Raw genomic sequence first — 20,709 nt, 5'->3', positions numbered from 1 at the left:
GTTTCCATGAAAACCCCCAAGTTCCCAATCACTTATTCTGATGAGAAATGCGGTTGCCCCTTTGAAGCTAAAGTATAAAGTGTGCCTCTCATCTGGGGCTCTTTCTTCCCAGTCCTTGGGACAGGCTAGCGGGAAACCTTCTGATGCTCCAAACCCCAAACGAATCCAGAGTCCCCCATTTTCTTTAATTGGTGGAAGCCGGTTTGTTTTGTTCAAAGCGCGTCAGAGCCCGCAGTGTGAGCATTGTGCCCCAAGATTTAGCCCATTTCATCGTCCTTCATTAGGATGCAGGGGAGAGCCCGGGCATCGGCAACTGGGCCAGAGGAACAAAGGCAACATGGAAACTGGAACGGGGCAATGAAGCCCTCGCTCTTCACTTTTACAGAACAAGATTCCCACCATTTACTCAAGAACTTAGTTTGTCCTTGTGTCCCATACAAAGAAACAGGAAACTTCAGAGGGAAAAGAGGTGGGGGGAGCAGTTTCTTACGCGGTGGCCCAGGGAGGTTGGGGTCACTGAGGGTGCTGGCCGGAGGCTAGCTTGGCCCCAATGCTGAGGAGAGGGACACTCCCGTTTTTTGCTCTCAGAGGAGGTCACCCGAGAGCAGGGGAAAGTCGCTCCTCCTTGGGAAACAGTCTGAGGAGACACCTGGGGGCAGGGGGGCAGGGGGGCAGCACCTATGGTCCAACTGCACTGGGGGCTCTCACAGCCTCTCCACAACTGAAGGTGCCCGCCTACGCGGGTGCTTGCTTCCTCCTCTGTCTTCACAGCCCCAGGAAGTCCGGCCATGAGATCTTCCCTCAGACCCACTTGTCTCCCTTGGAGAAGAAATCCATTTTCAACTTGACAAGAGCAGACCCTTGTCTCTCAAATGCGAGTTCTAATTCTTAATCGGAGGACTGGTGTTTATAACAGCTCATCTCGTAAACTGGTGAAACCTCTTAGTGACAGTTTCAGCAACAGCTCTTCCAAGTTTAAATATGTGTGCCCTTTGAACTAACAGCTCGACATCTAGGAATTTATCTTACAAAAATTCCTCTCCATATGAACCAAGAGGTAGATGTTAGGATATTCACTGAAGCTCTCTTTATAATAATATATTAAGTACGGCATCAAGTCCATCTTAAGGGATTAGATGAATACAATTGTATATATATCCCTATGATGGAATACACAGAAAATCACCCCTCCCCCCCCTTTTTTTAATGAGGTAGACCAACATGGAGTGGCCTGGAAAAAATATCCATGATACAGGCACTGAAAACAGCACACTGAAAACAAACTTTTGTTTGAAACAGGCCTTTTTAACCTTGGCATGACTGACATTTGGGCCAGATAACTCTGTGGTCTGGGTCCATGCGTTGTAGGATATTTAGTGGCGTCCCTGGCCTCCACCCACTAGAAGCCCGTGACATCCCCCCGTGTCCCACCCCCGCCCATGATGACAACCAACAATGTTTCTAGAGGTTGCCAAACGCCCCTGAGGGTGGAAGTTGGGGGCAAAATCATCCCCAACTGAGAATCACTGGTTTAAAATACTGGTTTCTCAACAACTTAGGTTTGTACATTATAGCAAAAAGTCCAGAAGGACCATAGTAACAGTCTACTAGGGTCGGTTAGGGAAAGTCATGTTCTCTTTTTATTTTAAACACCTCTGGACTATTTGATTATTTTTATAGGCACATATTTCTTCTGTAAGTCAGTATAATATCTATTTTTATTCCAGTCCCACTCACATTCTTAAATATACACAAAGAAAAGAATGAGAATAGCTTCTATCAAGAGACAGGGAGTCAGGATGCTCTTTAGAAAAGAGTGACAGGCAGAGCTTACCTGGGAAGGTAAGTCCTTTGAGAGGAATACATAATGGACCATGAGGCCATGACCAGAGCTTATCAATTGTTCACCCACAGTTCCACTGAGCCACGTGGCGAGAACCACGTCTGGGAGACCGTGACCAACATGGGAAATGTGGCATTCTAGCGTCTCGTTTTGAATTTCAGTGCCTCGCGCTCTCTGCTTCAAATCCTTCATCCGTTAAAAGGGGCATCCACCTTTTCACAAAGCCTTCAGGAGGGCAGACCATTAAAGCAGCATCTATGATGTGGTTGCCCCTCATCAGATTTGGTACTACATAAATAAAAGATGGAATTCTCATCAATATTTGACTCAGTGCTTTTAAAGCTATTTTGTAAAACAAATGTCTACTCCAATTTAGGCATTTCAGAATGTACAAAGAATCCCAGAATGCTTGAGTTTCTTGTTCATTTTGAAGGAATTTCCTCCAGGGAGATTATTCCAGTTCAGTGGTATACTCAGGAGGACAACAATAACGTAAATCTTTTTTTTTTTCCTCCTTGGTTTTTCTAACTAATAGGCTATTCTAGAAATCTGCTATGGTTTGTTCAGAAATTACAAGGTAAACTGTCACAGCTAATTTTTGTGACGTTCCCCTCATTGAGTTAGTGGGGACTCCTGCTGAATTTCCTAGAAGGAAAAACAAACCTAAATCTTATTTAAAAAAATAATAAAACATTTGGTCCCCCACATGAATGCCAGCAAATGATGTATCAGATACCCACCACCAATACCTTCACCCAGTTACAACTACAAGGTACTAAGGGAACTATGGTTTTTTAAGGACATTTTAAAAAGTAGCTAGGAAGAATTCTCTTGTGCATCTATGCTGGTGTTTTGAGGTCAGATGTGATTTGAGCCAGTTTGTGACTCAAGATATGAATCAGTTTGTAATGACATAGTTTCCATTCTTTCTCATTATATGTATTTGTTTTGTTTTGCTTTGTGTTCTGGACAAAATGGAAATGCTGAAAAGTCAATGTTTGACTCATAAGCAACTCATAAATATTTTAGTCACAACTTTTGATCAATTTCTACCCTTCCCTCCCCCCGCCCCCAAATCCTCACTGTGCCCTGATTTGACCCAGCTTCTTAATGCATTTTGGCTTCTTCGATAATACTTCACTTCTCTCCAATTTTACCTTGTTTTTCAAAGCTCTAGCATTGTGTAATTAGTTCATCAAGAAATTAAGCCTTCCCCCTTTTTCTTGTTTCTCGCTCTGAATTGAACCCTTTAAAGCTCAGGATCTGCCATTGTCGAGATTCCAGATTCACTCTCTACACGCAATTTCAAAACAAAGAGAAAGCAGCATTTCTCTTCCCTGCCCTGCACACAACACAGCAGGTTCCAACGAGGCAGGAGCCATGAAGCAGAACATCTTTTTCTAAGCCCCCAGCATAACCATGCTCAGGTCAGCCGTGCCAAGCCAAATCAAGGACCAAATCAAGGTCATCAGCACCACGCAATGACACACTCAAGGGTACACTATTGACACCACGGCTTCCGTCTGCCTTGTTGATAAGGACGACTGATGAAATTGACTGGAAAATGTCTGAACTTTATAGAATGCCATCAGACCAGGCACCTTATAGGACGACCCCAAAGTACCCGTGCATGCTAGTTGCAAGTGGTTATAGCAGACACTGTCCTCAGATGCCTTTTCACTGCTTCTGTGGGTCCCACACCGCCCCCATCCCCCAGTCTATATGCTTTTGCTTCCATTGGCCTGCACCTGAGATCTCCTTGACTATTCAAGGGCTACTAGAACCACTCATCCCACATACACAGAACGTCAGTCATGTTCTCCCACTCATCCAGGGCAGCCCTTGGTCAATGGCTGATTGCAAGGGGGATATGGAAGCCCAGCTCCTTGCTATAAAGCCAGGATACACGCAGAGGTATAAATTACATTCCAGATTCCACTGAGGCTGGATTTTGCCTAAAATCACACCTTTGCTTGGCTTCCCTCCCTTCCCAGTCCAGCTTCCCCACTCCCTTGCCAGCTTCTCTGGGAGCACGTCCTAATTCATCTCCTGACTCATACTCACCACTCAGGATCTGCTGGGGGGAACCCCTGCCTATGCCATTATCTGCCCTCCTTTGCTTCCTCCCCATGTCCCCCTCCCCAAATTTTGATTCTTCTTATTCTTGTGCGCATCTCATTCTATGCTGATAGTTGCAGTCCATGACACCTGTTTCAGGTCTCAAACTTTGGTTGCGACACATGTCATACACAAGGCTTGGTGACCAGTGACCCTTGATAAATGATTGCTGGTCATGATGTTGAGTTACTCTCTGCTGATGGCTTCAGACCATGCAACAACATACTGGAATCTATAAATGCTTCCCTGGGGCACAACTCCAAAATTCAGATCTTGCAAAGGACAGGGAATTCAGACTGAGAGCCACAGGAGATTTTATGATGGTGGCTTTCTCCTGTTGGCACTTCTTCCGTGTTTTTGAGCTCTGAATATTATTCAAGCCCTTGAAGGCATATCTTTTTGAGAACTATATGCAGTGGGGGAGATGTGGAAATGTCAACGGGAAGACCTAAGTGGTTCCAAATATCCTGACTCAGAGGCAGCCGAGCCCCGAGAACCACTCGACGGGAATGTCCACATTATGTGCCACCCTGGACACACCGTCCTAAACACCAAGAAACAACATACTTCATAAGCTCCCAGAGCCTTCTTCATGCCAGCCCCATGTGACTCCTCAACCCTCACTCCAGAAGCATACTCACGATTTTCACAGTGCTGCCCGGTGTAGCCTGCCAGGCAGGCACATTTGTAAGATCCGGTTTTGTCAAGGAGGCAAGTGCCATCATGGAAACAGGGAGAAGAGGAACATGCTGTAAGAGAAAAGGCAATTTCCCTCAGCGTCACTGCGGTGAGTCAATTTCCTCAAGCCTGGAGCCTCGACCAGGGTCTTTCACTTGCCTTTTGCAGTCTTCTTGCAATATTTTTACTTCTTTTACTGGATCCACATTACCGTCACTTGAGAGTGCCTAAAATCGGTGCTTATCTGATGTTATTTGATATTTTCAAAGGCCCCAGAAGTATGCTTCTATGGTCTGAAAAGCCTAAAGCCAACATAAACAGGCACACCACAGGATTAAAGTGGAAGCATGCCTTTACCCCTCCCATAAAGACTCCAGGGGAGACAGGCATCCTCAGGCAGCTTTAGATCCTTTTTTTTTTTTTTTTTTTAAGAAAGCTCAGTGTCCTGGGTACTAGGGGAAGGAACTGGAAGATCTCCATGACACTGTCAAGAGCGTACTTGAGAACTTCCTAACATACATTCTGTGAACATTAGTCTCTTGAGATGTTGACACGTTCAACTAAGAAAGGGTTCTAAGCTCAAATATGGTGGGCAAGTGCTACTGGTATTAAATGGCAACGAACCAGATTTCTTTACTGCAGAACTTCTCAGAATGTTCCATGTCCTAATGTGCACTGCAGATATCTAAGAAGGCACATCATGTCTGGCCTTTCCCAAGCTTATCTGGCCTCAGAACCTACATTTTACAGAGAACTATTCTTCTGCAGAGAATACTTTGGGAAACGGAGGTCTGTGTCCTAACCACTAACCCTCCATTCATTTACCCTGACATGGAAATAGATCACTGGGTCCGCTTCCACAAGCCCAAACTGAGTGCTTGCTCTGTGTGAGGCAACTGGAGAGACAGAAAGATGAACAGGACACGTGTTTACCAAATCAGGGCTTTTTGACAAAAAATATACAACCACTATCACCTGAAGCATAATTCACTTCGCGTTGGGAAAGGGGAGAGAGTGTTGTAAGACGTTCAAAATAGGGCAAAGTCACAACCCGTTGGACCAAGAGAGAAGGTTCAGCAGAGGAGGATGAATGGGAGACAAACCCTGAAGGCTGGGATTTCATGCACAGGTGTGGAGGAGGTGACATTAGCCTGAGGAGAAAATTCAAGTACACACGTGCAAACAGGGTGTGTGAGAAGCCACGAGTGCTACTCTCCACTTGACGACGCAGACCAGCATTTCCCAAAGTTCTCCAGAGGGGGCTGAGGAGTCCACTTCGGGGGAGGAAAAGACCCTCCTGGCCCTCCCCTTAGTCACAGGGTCACAAGCTGGCAAGCTGCCGCTGCTTCTACCTGGCTTCCTGTCATGAGTACCCACACAAGTATCTCAAGTGTGACCCCTCCACCCCCTGCCCAGCCTCGGCCAGCCACGTATTACCAAGGGGGCAGATCAGCCGGAGGCTGACCACACCACACCACAGAAGCACACTTCCAGAACCCCCAGGCCCGCACAGCTCTACAGGAGACATCCTCTGTGAAGGTAGCGGGCACACAGGGGAGTCGCAGCTGCTGAGAGCTCATGTGGAGACATTCCAAGGGATGGGCAGGTGGGCGGGGGTGGGGTGGTCTCCCAGTCTCACCAAAAGGACAAGTCTGCATAAGGATGATCCCACTGCCACCATCACTCTTCCTGAGTCTTTCGTATCATACCTTCCATAGGAAGCCACAGCGATCAAAATGCCACAACAATGCCTAATTGGGTACTTAAACCCAGAACTTTAAGCCTGGGCTTAGTTTGTAAAACCTGATGCAATTCAATCTCAGAACAGTGAGAGCTGAGGGAGTTTTCTTAGGATGGAACATTTTGCGCATTTTGGTCAAATCCTACTTCCTGATATGAATAGGGCAGGAGTTAAAGTCAAGCTCAGAGTTGGTACAAAGTAAGTGGCCCTCACCGCTGAGTTAAACACTTTTGATGCCTATCTTGCAGATGACAGAGGGAGGCTGAGGGCAGGCCTAGGGTTGGGCAGCTATTGAGTGCATCCTACATACCAGACACTGGGCTAAATTCTTCGTCCACTCCATCTCCCAGAGCCTCCGTAATGGAGCAGGATCTAGGCATATTCCCTTATGTGCTGATTAGGAAACTGAGGCTCAGAGAAGTAGAATTTACCCCAGGTCACATGGCTTAATCTGCCAGAGCTCCAAAGCTAATGCTCTTAACCATGAGATTCCCCCCGCAGTGTGATCCATAGAGCCAACCGCTTTGTGACCTTGGACAAATAACCTACCCTCTCCCTGCTCCAGCATACGAGGGCGTCCATAATTCCTAGCTATGCTTCTGGCGAACATCTGTGAAATATACCTCGCCATTTCTTTCTTCCTTCTCGATGTGTAGGTTGCTTCTGAGAACTCAGCCCACTGGGTTTTATTAAGGCTGAGCAGGGAGAAGGAGACGTGCACAGAAAGATGTTCATCTAGAGCATAGCCATAAGATGTTACACTTGTCTCCACGGCCTTTACCTGTGATCTCCTCAAATACAGCATGGAAGCCATCAAAATTCTTGGAGCCATCTGAATGGAAGAGGATGTGGAGCGAAGAGTCTGTGCTCCGGATAGGAGCTGGCCGCTCATTGCCACAGAAGCGTTTGATGATCCGGCCATTGCTACTGTCCCCGTCACGGACCTCAACATAGTCATACTGGCACATGTAGTCGAACTCCAGACTCAACATGATGAACCTGTGGGTGGAGAGAGTGACAGCACAAAACAGGTGGGCCCTGACCATCCTGAGACTCCTGAGACGCCTGAGCAAGTTCCAGACCAGATGATGAACAGGTCTCAGAAGAGTGGTACCACTGGCCTGATCTGATAGAAAAAGGGTCCTGGACAATGTGAGGTGAGATGAATTTCTTTTAACAGAGGGGCATGTATACGTCTGCTGTCCCCATGTGTATGTGCATGCCCAGACAGAGGGAGTACCTATTCCATTCAGAGAATCTCTGCACATAGCTGGCCTCTCTTACAGGGGAACTTTTCCACCCATTCTGCCTGGCTGGTTCCTTCCTATCCTCAGGCCTCACCTTAAATATTCTCTCCTCAAAGACACTTCCCTGACAACTCTTTCTAAAGGAGATCCTCTGTTCTCTTCATAGTGAGGATACTAATTTTAACTCCTCAAATTTATCTTCTTGATTGTGTGTGTGTGTGTGTGTGTGTGTGTGTGTGTGCGTTCACATGCATGAATCCCTATCTTCTCCACTAGACTGCAAATTTCTTGAGTGTAGGAGAGAACATCTGTCTTATTCCATCAATGTTTTCATTGTGCCTAACACAGTGCCTGGCATATAGAGATGCCAAGCAAATATTGATGAAGATATGGTTGAATAGATACTATAGTATAATTTTACAACTGAAGAATGGAAAAAGTATACATTGCCTTGCAAAACTCAATAAAAGAACAAAATCTCTGCACATTCTTCTATTTTAATGGAAGGATATGAAGGTAATTATCCTCTGGGTAGCAATAATTCTTACCCCAAAGAGTAGAAAAAGTAGCACTATATCAGAATTTCAGAAACGGGGGAGATCTGATAAACGTGTGTTTGCCTAAAAGGGTCTCAGGTTTGGAAATACTGGAATACATCAGATCAAAAAAGCAGAAGATGAATGCAAGCTTCCACTGCCAACAGACAAGACAGGAGGCAGCCACATCCCAGAGGAAGAGAGGAAAAGCCATTTTTCAAAATATTCCCAAGGGAATGCCTGGGTACTGAGTTCACAGAATATACATCTGTATCTTCTCCTTCGAGTTTTGGAGAAGAAGCAGGAAAAGACAGAAGAGTGCACAACTGCCACCTGAAAAGCTGGGACAAGGGTCTATTTCTACCACTTTGGGTGAAAAGTTCAAGGGTCAGGATTAGAGAACACTAGAACATAGTGAATCAGTATATTTTAAATGCACCTAAGGATCTTACGAAAAAGAAGCCCTCTAACTATGTATGGCCAGTGTTTATTTTACAAAGTTTTTATCACAAAACTTTTTGTAAAGGACTGTAAGGCCCATTAATCATGCTTTGTGAAACGTGGTCTAATATCTAAGGATCTGACTTCTCATCCAGATGCCATTGCTAGCTCACGGTGGGCCTTGACAGATCAGTTCTTTCTCTGGACTTTGGTAACTCTGTCTGAAAAGGGAAGGAGGAGGGACAAGGCCACCACCCAAAAGAGATCACAGCTTTTTCTGAAACCAAAATATGAGACACTCCAAGTTGTATTTATGTTCATACCCTCGTTCATTCATGTACTTAACATCTATCTGTGGCAGGCCTGCTCTGTGGCTGGCGCTGTTCTAGGTGCTGAAAGCACAGCAGTGACCCAACTAAATATACCCAACTAGTGCCTGCCCTAATGGAGAGTAGTTCTGATTTGGTGAACAAATAATAAGCAAGGACGCCAGAATACAAGGTAATCTCATAGAGTATGAAGCACTGTGAATAAAATAAACCGGGTAAGAGCATGAAAAGTGACTGGGGAGGGTAAGCTTTTTATGCAATGTGGTCAAGGAAGACCCCTCTGAACTTGATATCTGGGCAGACACTTATATGATGAAACAGGGCCAGTCATGTGAAGGTCATGGGGAAGAGAGGCCCAGGCAGGGGGCTCTGTAAGTGCAAAGGCCCTGAAGCAGTAATGAGTTTGGCGCATTTGAGGAACTGAAAGAAGGTCAGGGATGCTGCATGATGGAGTGTAAAGAGGAGACTGGTATGAACTAAGGAGGAGAGCAGGATCCAGATACAGCATCCTGAATCCAGATTTGATTCCAAGCCTCATAGGAAAAAACTGGAAGGTTTCGACAACAGAACTGGACTTAGGATTAAAAAAAATTTTTTTTTAACGTTTATTTATTTTTGAGACAGAGAGAGACAGAGCATGAACAGGGGAGGGTCAGAGAGAGGGAGACACAGAATCTGAAGCAGGCTCCAGGCTCTGAGCTGTCAGCACAGAGCCCGACGCGGGGCTCGAACCCACGGACCGTGAGATCATGACCTGAGCTGAAGTCGGACGCTTAACCGACCAAGCCACCCAGGCGCCCCTGGACTTAGGATTTTAAAGGGTCACTCTTGTCACTGAGGAGAGAAAGCAGCAGAGCTGGCAAGAGTGGAAACATGAGCCAGTTAGGAAGCCAGGAGAGAACTGAGGTGAGATTGTGGTGGTATAAAGTGGAATAGCGGCACTAGAGTCAGATATGGATGGATTTGAGATTATTTTACAGGTAATAAAATAGATTTTGTGGTGGTCTGGCTGTGGTAGGTGATAGAAAGAGGGGCATCAGGGATGACCGCTTGGCTTTTGGTCTGAACACTGTACATATGCATCAGTGTATCCTATGATTATTGTTATCACTGGGCAGCAGGTCCAGATTTGACTAGAAGGAAAGAAATCTACCTATTTGCAGGCCTCCCTAGGGGCATTCCCAGGCAGGTGATGTGCTTCTCCAATCCCTCCACCATTTTGGGTTTTTGCTTGGGGACAGATTTCCTTTATATCCTGGATCTTGGAGAAGCTCCTCCTTTAAGGGGACCCTTTAAGGGACCATCTGGCCTGGTCCCTGAGGTGCTGAAGTAATATGCAGCATTTAACACCTCCCCTCACCATCTCTGGGAGACCCCACCTGAAGCACCTTAAGCAGAAGGGTGTGGGCCTTCAGATGTTCCTTGCGCTAACCTTCCTCTAGAAACGTCCAATTGATGAGACTCACTCCCAACCCCAGATCCTACAGGAATGGGGAGACCAGCCACTGAGGGCCAGCCTTGATGAGGAGAACTGAGAAGGGGACCTGTTTTGCTGGATCCTTCCCGGGCAGGGTACCATGCGGTCCCTCCTAGAGGATAGAAAGCCATTTGAGGAGCCAGCTGGAATGTGGAAACTTCCACTGATCCATCCAGAAAATACTTATTGAAAACCCATGCTCTAGAAGATTAGAAATTTCCATTACTGCCAACCTCCCCCCACTGGTTAGAAAAGGAAGAGCTAAGTGGACAATATCCCTAGAAATCCTAGGGGTGAGTGGGTCACTCTGATTCCCTAGAGAGTTAAAGGAGAGGTGTTTGCCAGGAAAAAGGAGATACACTGGAGGCAGGGAGAAGTTCTTTCAACGTTCATTCATGCAACAAGTATCTATCAAGCACCTATGATGTGTACTGCGTACTGTTCCCAGCACTAGGATGCAGCAGTGAACAGTTCTCTCTTGTGTTATTTATCTACAGTTACAACAAGACTGGATCTACACTTTGTACTATGGCATAAATTGCATATTTGGGAGGACCCCAAAGCTTCATAAGAAGAGATGACTTATCTTCCATGCAAGTGAAAAAATTGGTTTATTTGTTACAGATGTGGTTGTTGTTTTCTGAGGACATCAGTGAAAGGAGCTGATGAGTATAAATTCCTTGAAGGTTAGATCCGTGCCTTTTAATTTTTTCACTTTCCTCCCATAGAACCCAGCCCAGTACTGGGTGAACAGGAAGACTTGGTAAAGATTTGTGGATGGGTAGACTGCTATCAGTATTCTGTTTTGTTGGTGTTATCCTTGGTTCAAAATTACCTAAGCAACCCCTGTTCTAGGGCAGTGAATGACAAACATTTCATTGGTTGTAGTTTTGACCAGGTTTATTCCATGGAATTGCCAAGACGTTTAAAAACAAACAAACAAACAAACAAAAGACTCCATTGTACATTTTCTGAATAAGGTACATTTTCTGAATTTTCTGATGGTTAGCCTTTGGTCACTAGGATCCAGGGCACTCAGTCCTCTTACTATGTTTCCGTATAACCTCAAACTCCCTAATTCTGATCCCAGCCCCTTCCCTTACCTTAGCTGGATGATGAACCCAGGTTTGGCATGAATGGTCCATTCACAGTGAGCATTTAGAGGGTAGCTCTCCAACAAAATCTGACCCTTTGAGGCTCGCAGAACCTGGCCACATCCTGGGAAGAGAAGATTGGGGCATGGAAATTGGAATAAACAGGAAAGAGATGGTAGAAGGTCTCAAAGAGCCTTTGTGCTCATCCCACACCCCTGAGAACAGAATGGAGAAGGAAATTACTTTCTCAAGCACCTGGCAATGTGCTAGGAAATTTGCATAGGTTAATTCACTTAATCTACTCAACAGCTTGAAAAGGGAAGTAATATCATTCCAGTTTTCCATCTGGGAAAATGTAAAACAAGAGAGTTAAAGAAATAGCTTGTTGAGGAGCTCCTGGGTGGCTCAATCAGTTAAGCACCTGACTTTGGCTCAGGTCATGATCTCACGGTTCATGGGTTCGAGCCTTGCATCGGGCTCTGTGCTGACAGCTCAGAGCCTGGAGCCTGTTTCAGATTCTGTGTCTCCCTCTCTCTCTGCCCCTTCCCCATCTGTGCTCTTCTTGCTCTCTCAAAAATAAACATAAAGAAATTAAAAAAAAAAAGAAATAGCTTGTCGAGCCACTAAGTGACAGAGCAGAGATTCAAACCGAACTGTATCTGAGTATAAAGTCCAAGCCACTCTATCATTCTGCCTCCCCAAGACTTCCATATGCCAACCTGCTGACTCCACCCTGAAAGGCTTTATTTTTAACTATTTAGAGAGAGAGAGCATGAGTGGGGCAGGGGTAGAGAGAGGACGAGAGGAGGAGGGAGGGAGAGAGAGACAGAGAGACAGAGAGGGAGAGAGAGAATCCTAAGCAGGCTTTGCACCATCAGCATAGAGCCCAGCTTGGGACTTGAACCCACAGACTGTGAGATCAAGACCTGAGCTGAAGACTTATGCTTAACCAACTGAGCCACCCAGGATCCCCCACCCTAAAAGGCTTTGAAAGTAGACACAGTGGCCTTTGTCTGAAGCCTAAATCTGCATAAGACCCTTGGTCTGTGTTCCCTGAACATACTCTACTCCACAAATATAACCCCAAAGCAACTCTTTCCTGACCTCTTTCTATCCACTTAGAACATTTATGTGTCAATTTTTGTTCTACGTGCAATTATGTAATAAATGCCTCTTTAACACATGACACCAGAAGGGGGACATGCTCTCCACCAGCTGGGCTGCATTACTGGTTTTCTATTTTTTTCCTAGCCCCCAACCCCTTTTTTCCAGACAAACTTTCATGAAAAACACCAATTAGAAAAACATGGATCCAAGAGGTTCTCCTGCTTGAAACTGGGGGTCAAAAGCCCTCCACCCTCACTATCGCCCTGGTTCCTTGAGTTACCTCCCAGGAATCACTAAGATTTGAAAACCACTGGACTAAGTCTTCATTAAATTACATCATATTCTCTAGTGTTAAGATAAGCACAGGTGTGCAAGATGCACCCTAGTTTCACAAAAGAGTTTGGGGAAAATGTCTTGAATTGGTTTATAGGAATAAAATTATCTGGGTCATGTAAGTAAACACTATTTTCTACCAGAGTTGTCAAACTACAATCCATGGGCCAAATGTGGCTCACTGCCTGTTTTTGCACATAAAGTTTTATTGGAACAGAACCACACCCATTTTTTATTCATGGTCTATGGTTGCTTTCAAATTATAATGCCAGAGTTGAGCAGTTCTGACAAGAAACAGACAGCAGGGTCCACAAAAATGAAAGTATTTACTAGCTGCTCCTTCACAGAAAAAGTTTCTCTAACCCTGCTCTATACAGAAATCCAGTTTGACCTCATAAACTCTAGGTATGCAGTTACACTCAATAGCTCCTCACCCCAAAGTATAAATGCTCATCGCTTAGAAGAAAAATATTAATGTCAGTGGATGCTGCTCCATGGCAAGATGGTGGTGGTGACATTTCTACAATGTCAGGGAAAGAGCTCAGATTCTGCTTCCGATGAGCTGTGAGGTGTGAGGCTTTGGTTTTTGTGACACCTACTGCCAGGCTGGTTGCACAAGTCATGTCTTTGCTCGGACTTTCACCGCTGCTGTCCTGGTCTGCCAGGGAGAAGCATGGTCCACATTTTCCACTGGGGGGTCCTCGTCCCGCCCAGCCTTTGCCATCCCTCTCTGCAATCCGTTTCACCAATATTTGATTCTCCACACAGCAGCCAAAGCCACCTCTTAAAGAGATAAATTAGATCACATTGCTTTCTTGATTCCTCCAAAGGCTTTCTTGACCCTCCAAAGGCTTCCCGCTATGCAAATACCTTCCCACAGATGTTCATGGCCCGGCCTCACTGAGTGCCCCAGCCCACCCTCTGCCCGGTCCCCAGTCCCACTCATCTGTCTCCTCACACTGCCCCAGCGACACCAGCCTCATTTCTGTCCCCAACTCTGGGCCTTGCACTTGCTGCTCTTAGCCTGGCAGGTTTGTCTTCTTCCACATCTCTGTTCTTTGCAAATTAAGTTCAAATGCCATTGCTTCAAAGAGACCCCATGTCTCTATAGGGACTGCCTTTATTCTACTTTTGTTTTCTTCATAACACACATCACTATTTAGAATTATCTAGCTTATCTGCTCACTCACTTTAGTAGAGCTGGGACCTTTTCTAGCTTATACACCTGGAATGGAGCCAGGTGTGTAATAGGTTGAATGAATGAATGAATGAATGAATGATGATACTATCACAGGCCAGGCACTGGCTGAAACATTTACAAACACTCTCTCATTTAATGCTCTTGAGAAACCTAGGAGAACACCATTCATCTCTCCATTTCCCAGATGCCGAACACTGAGGATAGAAGTTAGGTGACTTCCTCAAGGCCAGAAGGCCAAGAGGTCAAAGTCTGCAAGCGAGTGTTTTAATTCTAAAGTACTAGTTAAGAATGGAGACTTCAGAGCCCCCAGTACCCTCGGTTTGAGGGTACTACCCTCTACCCACTACCCCACTACTCAGCTTTATCTTCATTGGCTGTGTGGCTTTGGGCAAGTTACCTCCTCTCTCAGAACCTCAGGAAACCGGAACCAAATGGGAATAAAACTGGCACTTACGTCATGTGATTTTGTGAGACTTGAATCAGGTTATGGGTGGAAAGCCCTAAGCAGAGACATCAGTAAATGTTAGCTGCTGCTGGTTGGTGGCAGAACCGGGATTTGAACTTGGATCTGTCTAGTACCAATGCTGGGTCTTGGCTGGTATGTTCAACTGTCTTGGGGGCTTTCTAGCGTAGCTCTGTCCCACTCACATTTCGAAGCAGTAGGATTTTTCCACTGCCCTGAAAAAGAGACATTGAATCTCCTCCCACCCCCACCCTCAGCCGTGTTTTCTGAAGTGCGCGTTCCTCCTTCCTGCACACCTCACACGCCATCGCCCCCATCCGCCCATCTGCTGCCCGGCTACGGAAGTGATACGTTGGGTGTGAGAGACAAAAAAAGAAACCTGCCTGCACAGCCTCCACCCTTTGGGGACTGGCAGCTTCCCAGACTGCAAGGTGTTAAATCCCAGCTCCCACAGCAAACCTCCTGCAGGGACCCTGAGTGAGAACCAGCAGCAAATGCTGCCTGCTTGCTTCCCTGCATATGGAAGCTGGACTCAGGCAGCAGGGAAACTAGGCCTCTCCTCATGGCCGGGGGTGCTGGTGCCCATCCCAGTCAGGTCTCCTTGGCAGGACCATTCAGGCTTTAGCCAGACCCAGGATCTCATGCAGCCTCTGGAGAGGCTGGGGCCTCCATTCCCACCTGGGTGCTGGCCCCTGGCCATGTGAAATGCAAGACCACTGGTCCTGCAGGCCCGGGGCTGTCCTTCAGAAGTAGCCAGGACTCCAAAGCACATGCCATGCCTCGGTTCCTCCTGATGTTTTCCTTCTCCCTCTGGGGGGAAGGGAGGAGTTGACCCCAAGACGGCGGACAAGTTCCAACCAAGCAGACACAAAGAGGCCACTTCTCAGAAATGTGCTCAGGGGAGGGGTGTTGGGCACAGGGGAGAGGAGGAAGGAGCCCTACCCCCTGCCCACCCCAAGGGGCTCCTTCAGCTCCCTTTCCACTCTTGCCTCCTCCCCGGGAACTGGCGGGCCTGGGTGCAGGGCGGACTCAGTGCACCTCTCTGTCTAGAGCAGAACAGTGAACACAGCTGAGTGTTCCCGCCAAGGAGGCACTGCTGGCCAACCAAGCAGGTGGTCCTGAGTCTGAAAGACCAGAGCAGGCAGTGGGCCCGGAAACGTGCTCAGATTCCCCGACGATGTCTTGTTGCAGGGGGAAGTGGGGCGTGTGTGTATGTGTGTAGGGGTGTTTGCCAGCGAAGCCACACTGTCCCCTGGGCTCTCAAATCCTGGACTCCTCTCCAACTCCGCCACCCCCCGACCCTTCTCTGTTGCTATAAGCCAAAATAGGAGAGTTAGCTGGAGAGACCCTACTGCTGCAGAGCCGAAGGGAAATCTCCATTAATTTCTAAACTGGCAAGAGAGCTGGAAGGTTCCCAACAAAAATGAACACCGCAGCACTCAGACAAAAGTCTTGCTATCTCCAGCATGGAGGGTGGGGAAGGAGGAGCAAGAGACAGACACAACAAACTTCTGAGACATGGTTGGGGTTTTGTTGTGTTTGTTTTGTTTCTTAAATCTTTCCTCTTGGGAGTGGTGGGGGGGGGTGCAGAAAGGAGTAAAGAAAGCAAGCATTCAGACAGAGACATTTGCATTTTCTTCCCTCCTTCTGAGAGGACTCCAGGGCAAGACTCAAAATGATTAAGGGGCAGTCGTGAAGTCAGGCTGGGTCCGCTTCCGCTCAGCCTTTTACTAGCTGTGTGACCCCAGACAAGTTCTCCAGATTCTCAAGACCAAGACTTCCTCATTTGGAAATGAGAATCTTCCTTCCACCATGTTGTTGTTTTCTTATTTGTTGTAAGGATTAAACAAGATAGATCATTTTGTAAAGCATTTAGCATAGTACCCGATAGGTAAAATGCTCAATAAACGGCAACTAATCGTGTTATTTCTCGAGTCTTGTCTGGATCTGAGACGCTATTTTGGCGCAAGACTCGCTGGGGATGCCCCAGCCTGCTCCAAGGCTCCTAAGGGCCTCCTTACAGCATTGGCTACATCCCTAAACCCATTTAGACCCAGGAACCCAGACACTGATGGCAGAAGAAATGCCTGGATGATGACATGGGGACGACCCACGTTCCAGGCCAGGAGCTGAGGGGGGAGCTGACACCTTTCACGTGACTTGTATCATCCTACCATGACCTGCTAGGCCCCTGCACAGGAACTCAGAGTGAGGACCTCAAGTTCCTCCCACAACAAGAAACGATTTAGGATAGAGGGTGAGAGACTGGGCTCTGGGGCCTGGCTTCTGAATTGGCATCTTCCCTCTGCTATTTACAAGCTACATGACAATAGGGAAGTTACTTAACCTCTCTGTGCCTCAGTGTCTTCACCTATAAAACAGCTTTGATGAGGAATGATGGCTTAGGACATGAAGGCACTTAGAACAATGCCTGGTTCATAATAAGTGCTAAAAGATGGCTTTTATCAGGGGCTCAGATCTTAATCAGGAACTGTCAGATGTCTAGGAATAACTCCATGGCTCACCTTATGATTTGGCCTATAATCTCAACTAATTTGATACATTAGAGTGATGGTTTATTTAATTGTTTGCCTCCCCCCCCCCTCCCCCGCCCCATGACACAGTTCTGTGAGAGCAGGGACCTTGTCTGTCTTGTTCACACCTTTATATGCATGGAGCAGGTGTCCAAATAATTGTTAACTGAATGAATGCCTATACCAGATAAACTCAAACATCTCCCCGCCCAATCAAACCATTCTGAAAGCTCCTCATCTTTGTACCAAGCGGTCTGTCCACTTAGTTGAAACAACTGGCCAGCAAGAACAGTGTCTGCCACTTTGCTGTAGAAAGTCTGTCCTCCCCAAAGTCATCAGGATCTTTGCAAAAATAGTAGAGATTGAACTCTGCCAATCCAACTCAAAAGAGAGGATCTGGGCTTGGGTAGCACAGAGAACTTCAACTGCTGAATAAAAAAAAAAAAAAAAAAAAAAAGGATTTCTCTGTGCTTTAGTTTGGCTGATTTCTATTAAATATGTGTTTAAGTTCCCCAATCCTTTCTTCATTGTGACCAATCAACTGTTAATCCCCTCCAATGAATACAGTAGTGTGTGTGTGTGTGTGTGTGTGTGTGTGTGTGTGTGTGTAGAATGGTTTTCGGTTATGAAATTTCTTTTTAACACTTTCCAAATATATCCTGAAATTTCTCATCTCTTCTTTCCTGTGGAACCTTTAGTATATTTAAAGTTATTTTATTTCATTTATTTATTTGTTTTTATGTAAGCTCTACGCCCAACATGGGGCTTAAACTCATGACCCTGAGATCAAGAGTTGCATGCTTTACTACCAACTAAGCCCGCTGGGTGCCCCTATTAAAAAGTGGTTTTTTTGATTCCTTAACTGAAAATTCCAGTATTTGATCATGCGTGATCTGTTTCTTTTGACTGATTTTTTTCTCTACACTGAAGGCTATATTCTCTTGCTTCTTCACAATAGAAAATACATATTTTTCTTTTGATTGGTAATATCCTTTCCTCCATTAGGCAGGGAAGATGAGGGGCTGATCATTTGGAACCAATCAGAAATTAAACTAGTATGAAGCAGGACGGGATATATGATTCTTCTAGAGGGATCTTGAAATTGAAGCACCAGAAACCTAAAAAAAGTCTGTCTTTGATTTTCAACACTCCCCCTGAACCTCCCCCCCTCAGCTTCCTCCACCTCCATAATTGTAAGACTGGGAAACTGTGAGCTTTTGAGACTTTGAAATCACCAAGTTTTTGAAGTTGCAAAACTCCAGCATCCCGAGATCTTCTGCTTTGCAGTCTTGCCCGAGACTCTGCTTGCTCGGCGCAATTTCATTTAAGAAAATACTTGAATTGCCTTTACTTTGGGGTCTCCTTTAGATACAAGTTCAGCAGGCTGGCCCACATGTTCATCACAAGTCTGGCTAGCCGCCCCCCCCCCCCCACCCACCTCTTTCACCTGCCCTGCCCTCAGCCTCATAGCTAGCCCTGGTCTAAGGTATCCTGGATGACCCACCTACCCAGGAAGAACTTATTCCTCTGGAGTTTAGATTCTTTTAGATTTTGTGTTCACGGATACTTGACAGCTTTAAAGAAAACTGTGGATTTTCTTTGGTTTATCAACTGATTTCTTGCTATCTGAGCAGGAAGGAAGGCCTTTTTCATGTCCTCCTATACCTTCGCCAGAAACTGAGCAATGATTGATGAGTTCTTTGACAATATAAAATCCTCTTCAGGGGCTCCTGGGTGGCTCAGTCGGTTAAGCGGCCGACTTCGGCTCAGGTCATGATCTCGCGGTCCGTGAGTTCGAGCCCCGCGTCGGGCTTTGTGCTGACAGCTCAGAGCCTGGAACCTATTTCAGATTCTGTGTCTCCCTCTCTCTGACCCTCCCCCGTTCATGCTCTGTCTCTCTCTGTCTCAAAAATAAATAAACGTTAAAAAAAATTTTTTTTAGTAAAATAAAATAAGATCCTCTTCAAAGGTTCAGACATGAATTCCCTGCAGTCACAGCTTTAGCAATATAAAATATGTTATATATAAATATATACAGTATATATATAAAAAATATATATAGTATATATATAATATATGTATAATTTTCATATAATTTTATATGAGATGTAAAATACCACTTACCATATAATACTTGTTCTGGGAAGATTACCTCCTCATGCCTGGTATATATTTTCTTGTTCCTTAGGGAATTCTACTTTACTATTTTTGCTCTCTGGCCCTACATTCATTTCCTTCCCAAACAAAAGAAAAAAAAAAAGAAAGAAAAACAAGAGCTCTCTTGCTGTCTCTTGCTTAGAAATGATAAGAATGGCAACCACCATTTATTGAGCATTTACTATGAATCAGGCTCCATATTAAGGGATTTACAGATAGTGCTTCATTTAACCCTCCCTCACAAAAATCCACAAAGGGCCCACTATTATTATCCCATTGTGTAAATGAGGAAACAGATTTACAAAGATTGAGTAACTTTGCCCCAAGTCACAGAGGGAGGAGAGATTCAAATCCAGGTCCCACTAGTTCCAAGCCCAGTTGGTAACCACCACAGAATACAGTTCCCAGTTTGGATCCACACGGGCATCTTTTCTTTCCTGGAAGTTTCAGGACACATAAGTCCGGAACAAGATGAGGCAGTTTTCAGGGACTCCTCCCTGGTGATTCTATGGTTCCCTAGGAAGACAGCTCCATATATCAGTAGCACATAGATTTGTGAGCCTTCTTGCTCACGCTCTCTCTCTCAAAATTTGCTCTGGATCATTCCACATTATGGCTCAAGAACAAGGCTACACAAGTCGTCCTCCTGTCTCATATTCTAGCCCATGTTTTTAGGCATGGCTCGTGGCCAGTTCCTCTGTTCTATCCAAAATATGGCTAAGAAGATAAAATGCATTAAGGGTCCATAATCTCTCCTCATAAATCCTCTCTCATCTGGGTTGACTTCCTAACCTTCCATCCCCTAGATTCTCCATAGCCTGAAAGTCTGGGTCAGTGCAATGTGAGCTGAAGGTATGGCATCCTGGGCGGCTCTTCTGCCCTCTCATTGCCCATCTCATTCGGTGGCTAAAGAACTCAGCCTGAGGGCCACGTTAAATAAGCTCCACGCTGGGGCACCTGGGTGGCTCAGTCAGTTAAGCATCTGACTTGGGCTCAGGTCATGATCTCGTAGTTCATGAGTGCGAGCCCCGTGTAGGGCTCCGTGCTTCTGATTCTCCCTCTCTGTCCCTCCCCACTCACACTCTGACTCTCTCTCTCAAAAATAAATATTAAAAAAATTAAAACAAAATAAAAGTAAGTAAATTAAACAAACAAACAAATTCCACTCTGAAGTACAATGAAGTGGTTCCACTTAAGAAGTCAACTTTCCAGTTTATGAAGCCTTGGGAGGAAGCCTTAATGTTGACTTGAGATATCAGTGCCTTTTTAGCCACCGTCCAGCTCACAGTTCATAATAACCACTCCCTACAAAAGGAACCAGGATTCATGGAGAAATGGCTGGCGCCAGGACTTGGACATAAACAATCGAGGTGAACTTGAAACATCTGGTTGAGGGGCGGGCAGAAGGAA

At 45.8% G+C, this 20,709-nt stretch overlaps 1 protein-coding gene across 3 annotated transcripts in view; it reads right to left on the bottom strand.

Moving 5' to 3' along the window:
* The window catches only part of PAMR1 (peptidase domain containing associated with muscle regeneration 1), a 158,764-nt gene that overhangs the window by 21,816 nt on the left and 116,239 nt on the right, over positions 1–20,709 (bottom strand). For all 3 annotated transcript variants that reach the window (XM_060606361.2, XM_060606358.3, XM_060606359.2), the window contains 3 exons: positions 11,514–11,628; positions 7,162–7,379; positions 4,603–4,710 (listed from right to left, as the gene is read on the bottom strand). In XM_060606361.2, the coding sequence (XP_060462344.1) occupies positions 4,603–4,710; positions 7,162–7,379; positions 11,514–11,628 (441 nt within the window). The remainder of the gene's footprint in view (positions 1–4,602; positions 4,711–7,161; positions 7,380–11,513; positions 11,629–20,709) is intronic.

This window comes from Panthera onca, chromosome D1 (genome assembly GCF_046562875.1).
Source record: "Panthera onca isolate mPanOnc1 chromosome D1, mPanOnc1 haplotype 2, whole genome shotgun sequence".
NCBI lineage: Eukaryota > Metazoa > Chordata > Mammalia > Carnivora > Felidae > Panthera > Panthera onca.
This window is presented reverse-complemented; position numbering and strand designations above follow the sequence as displayed.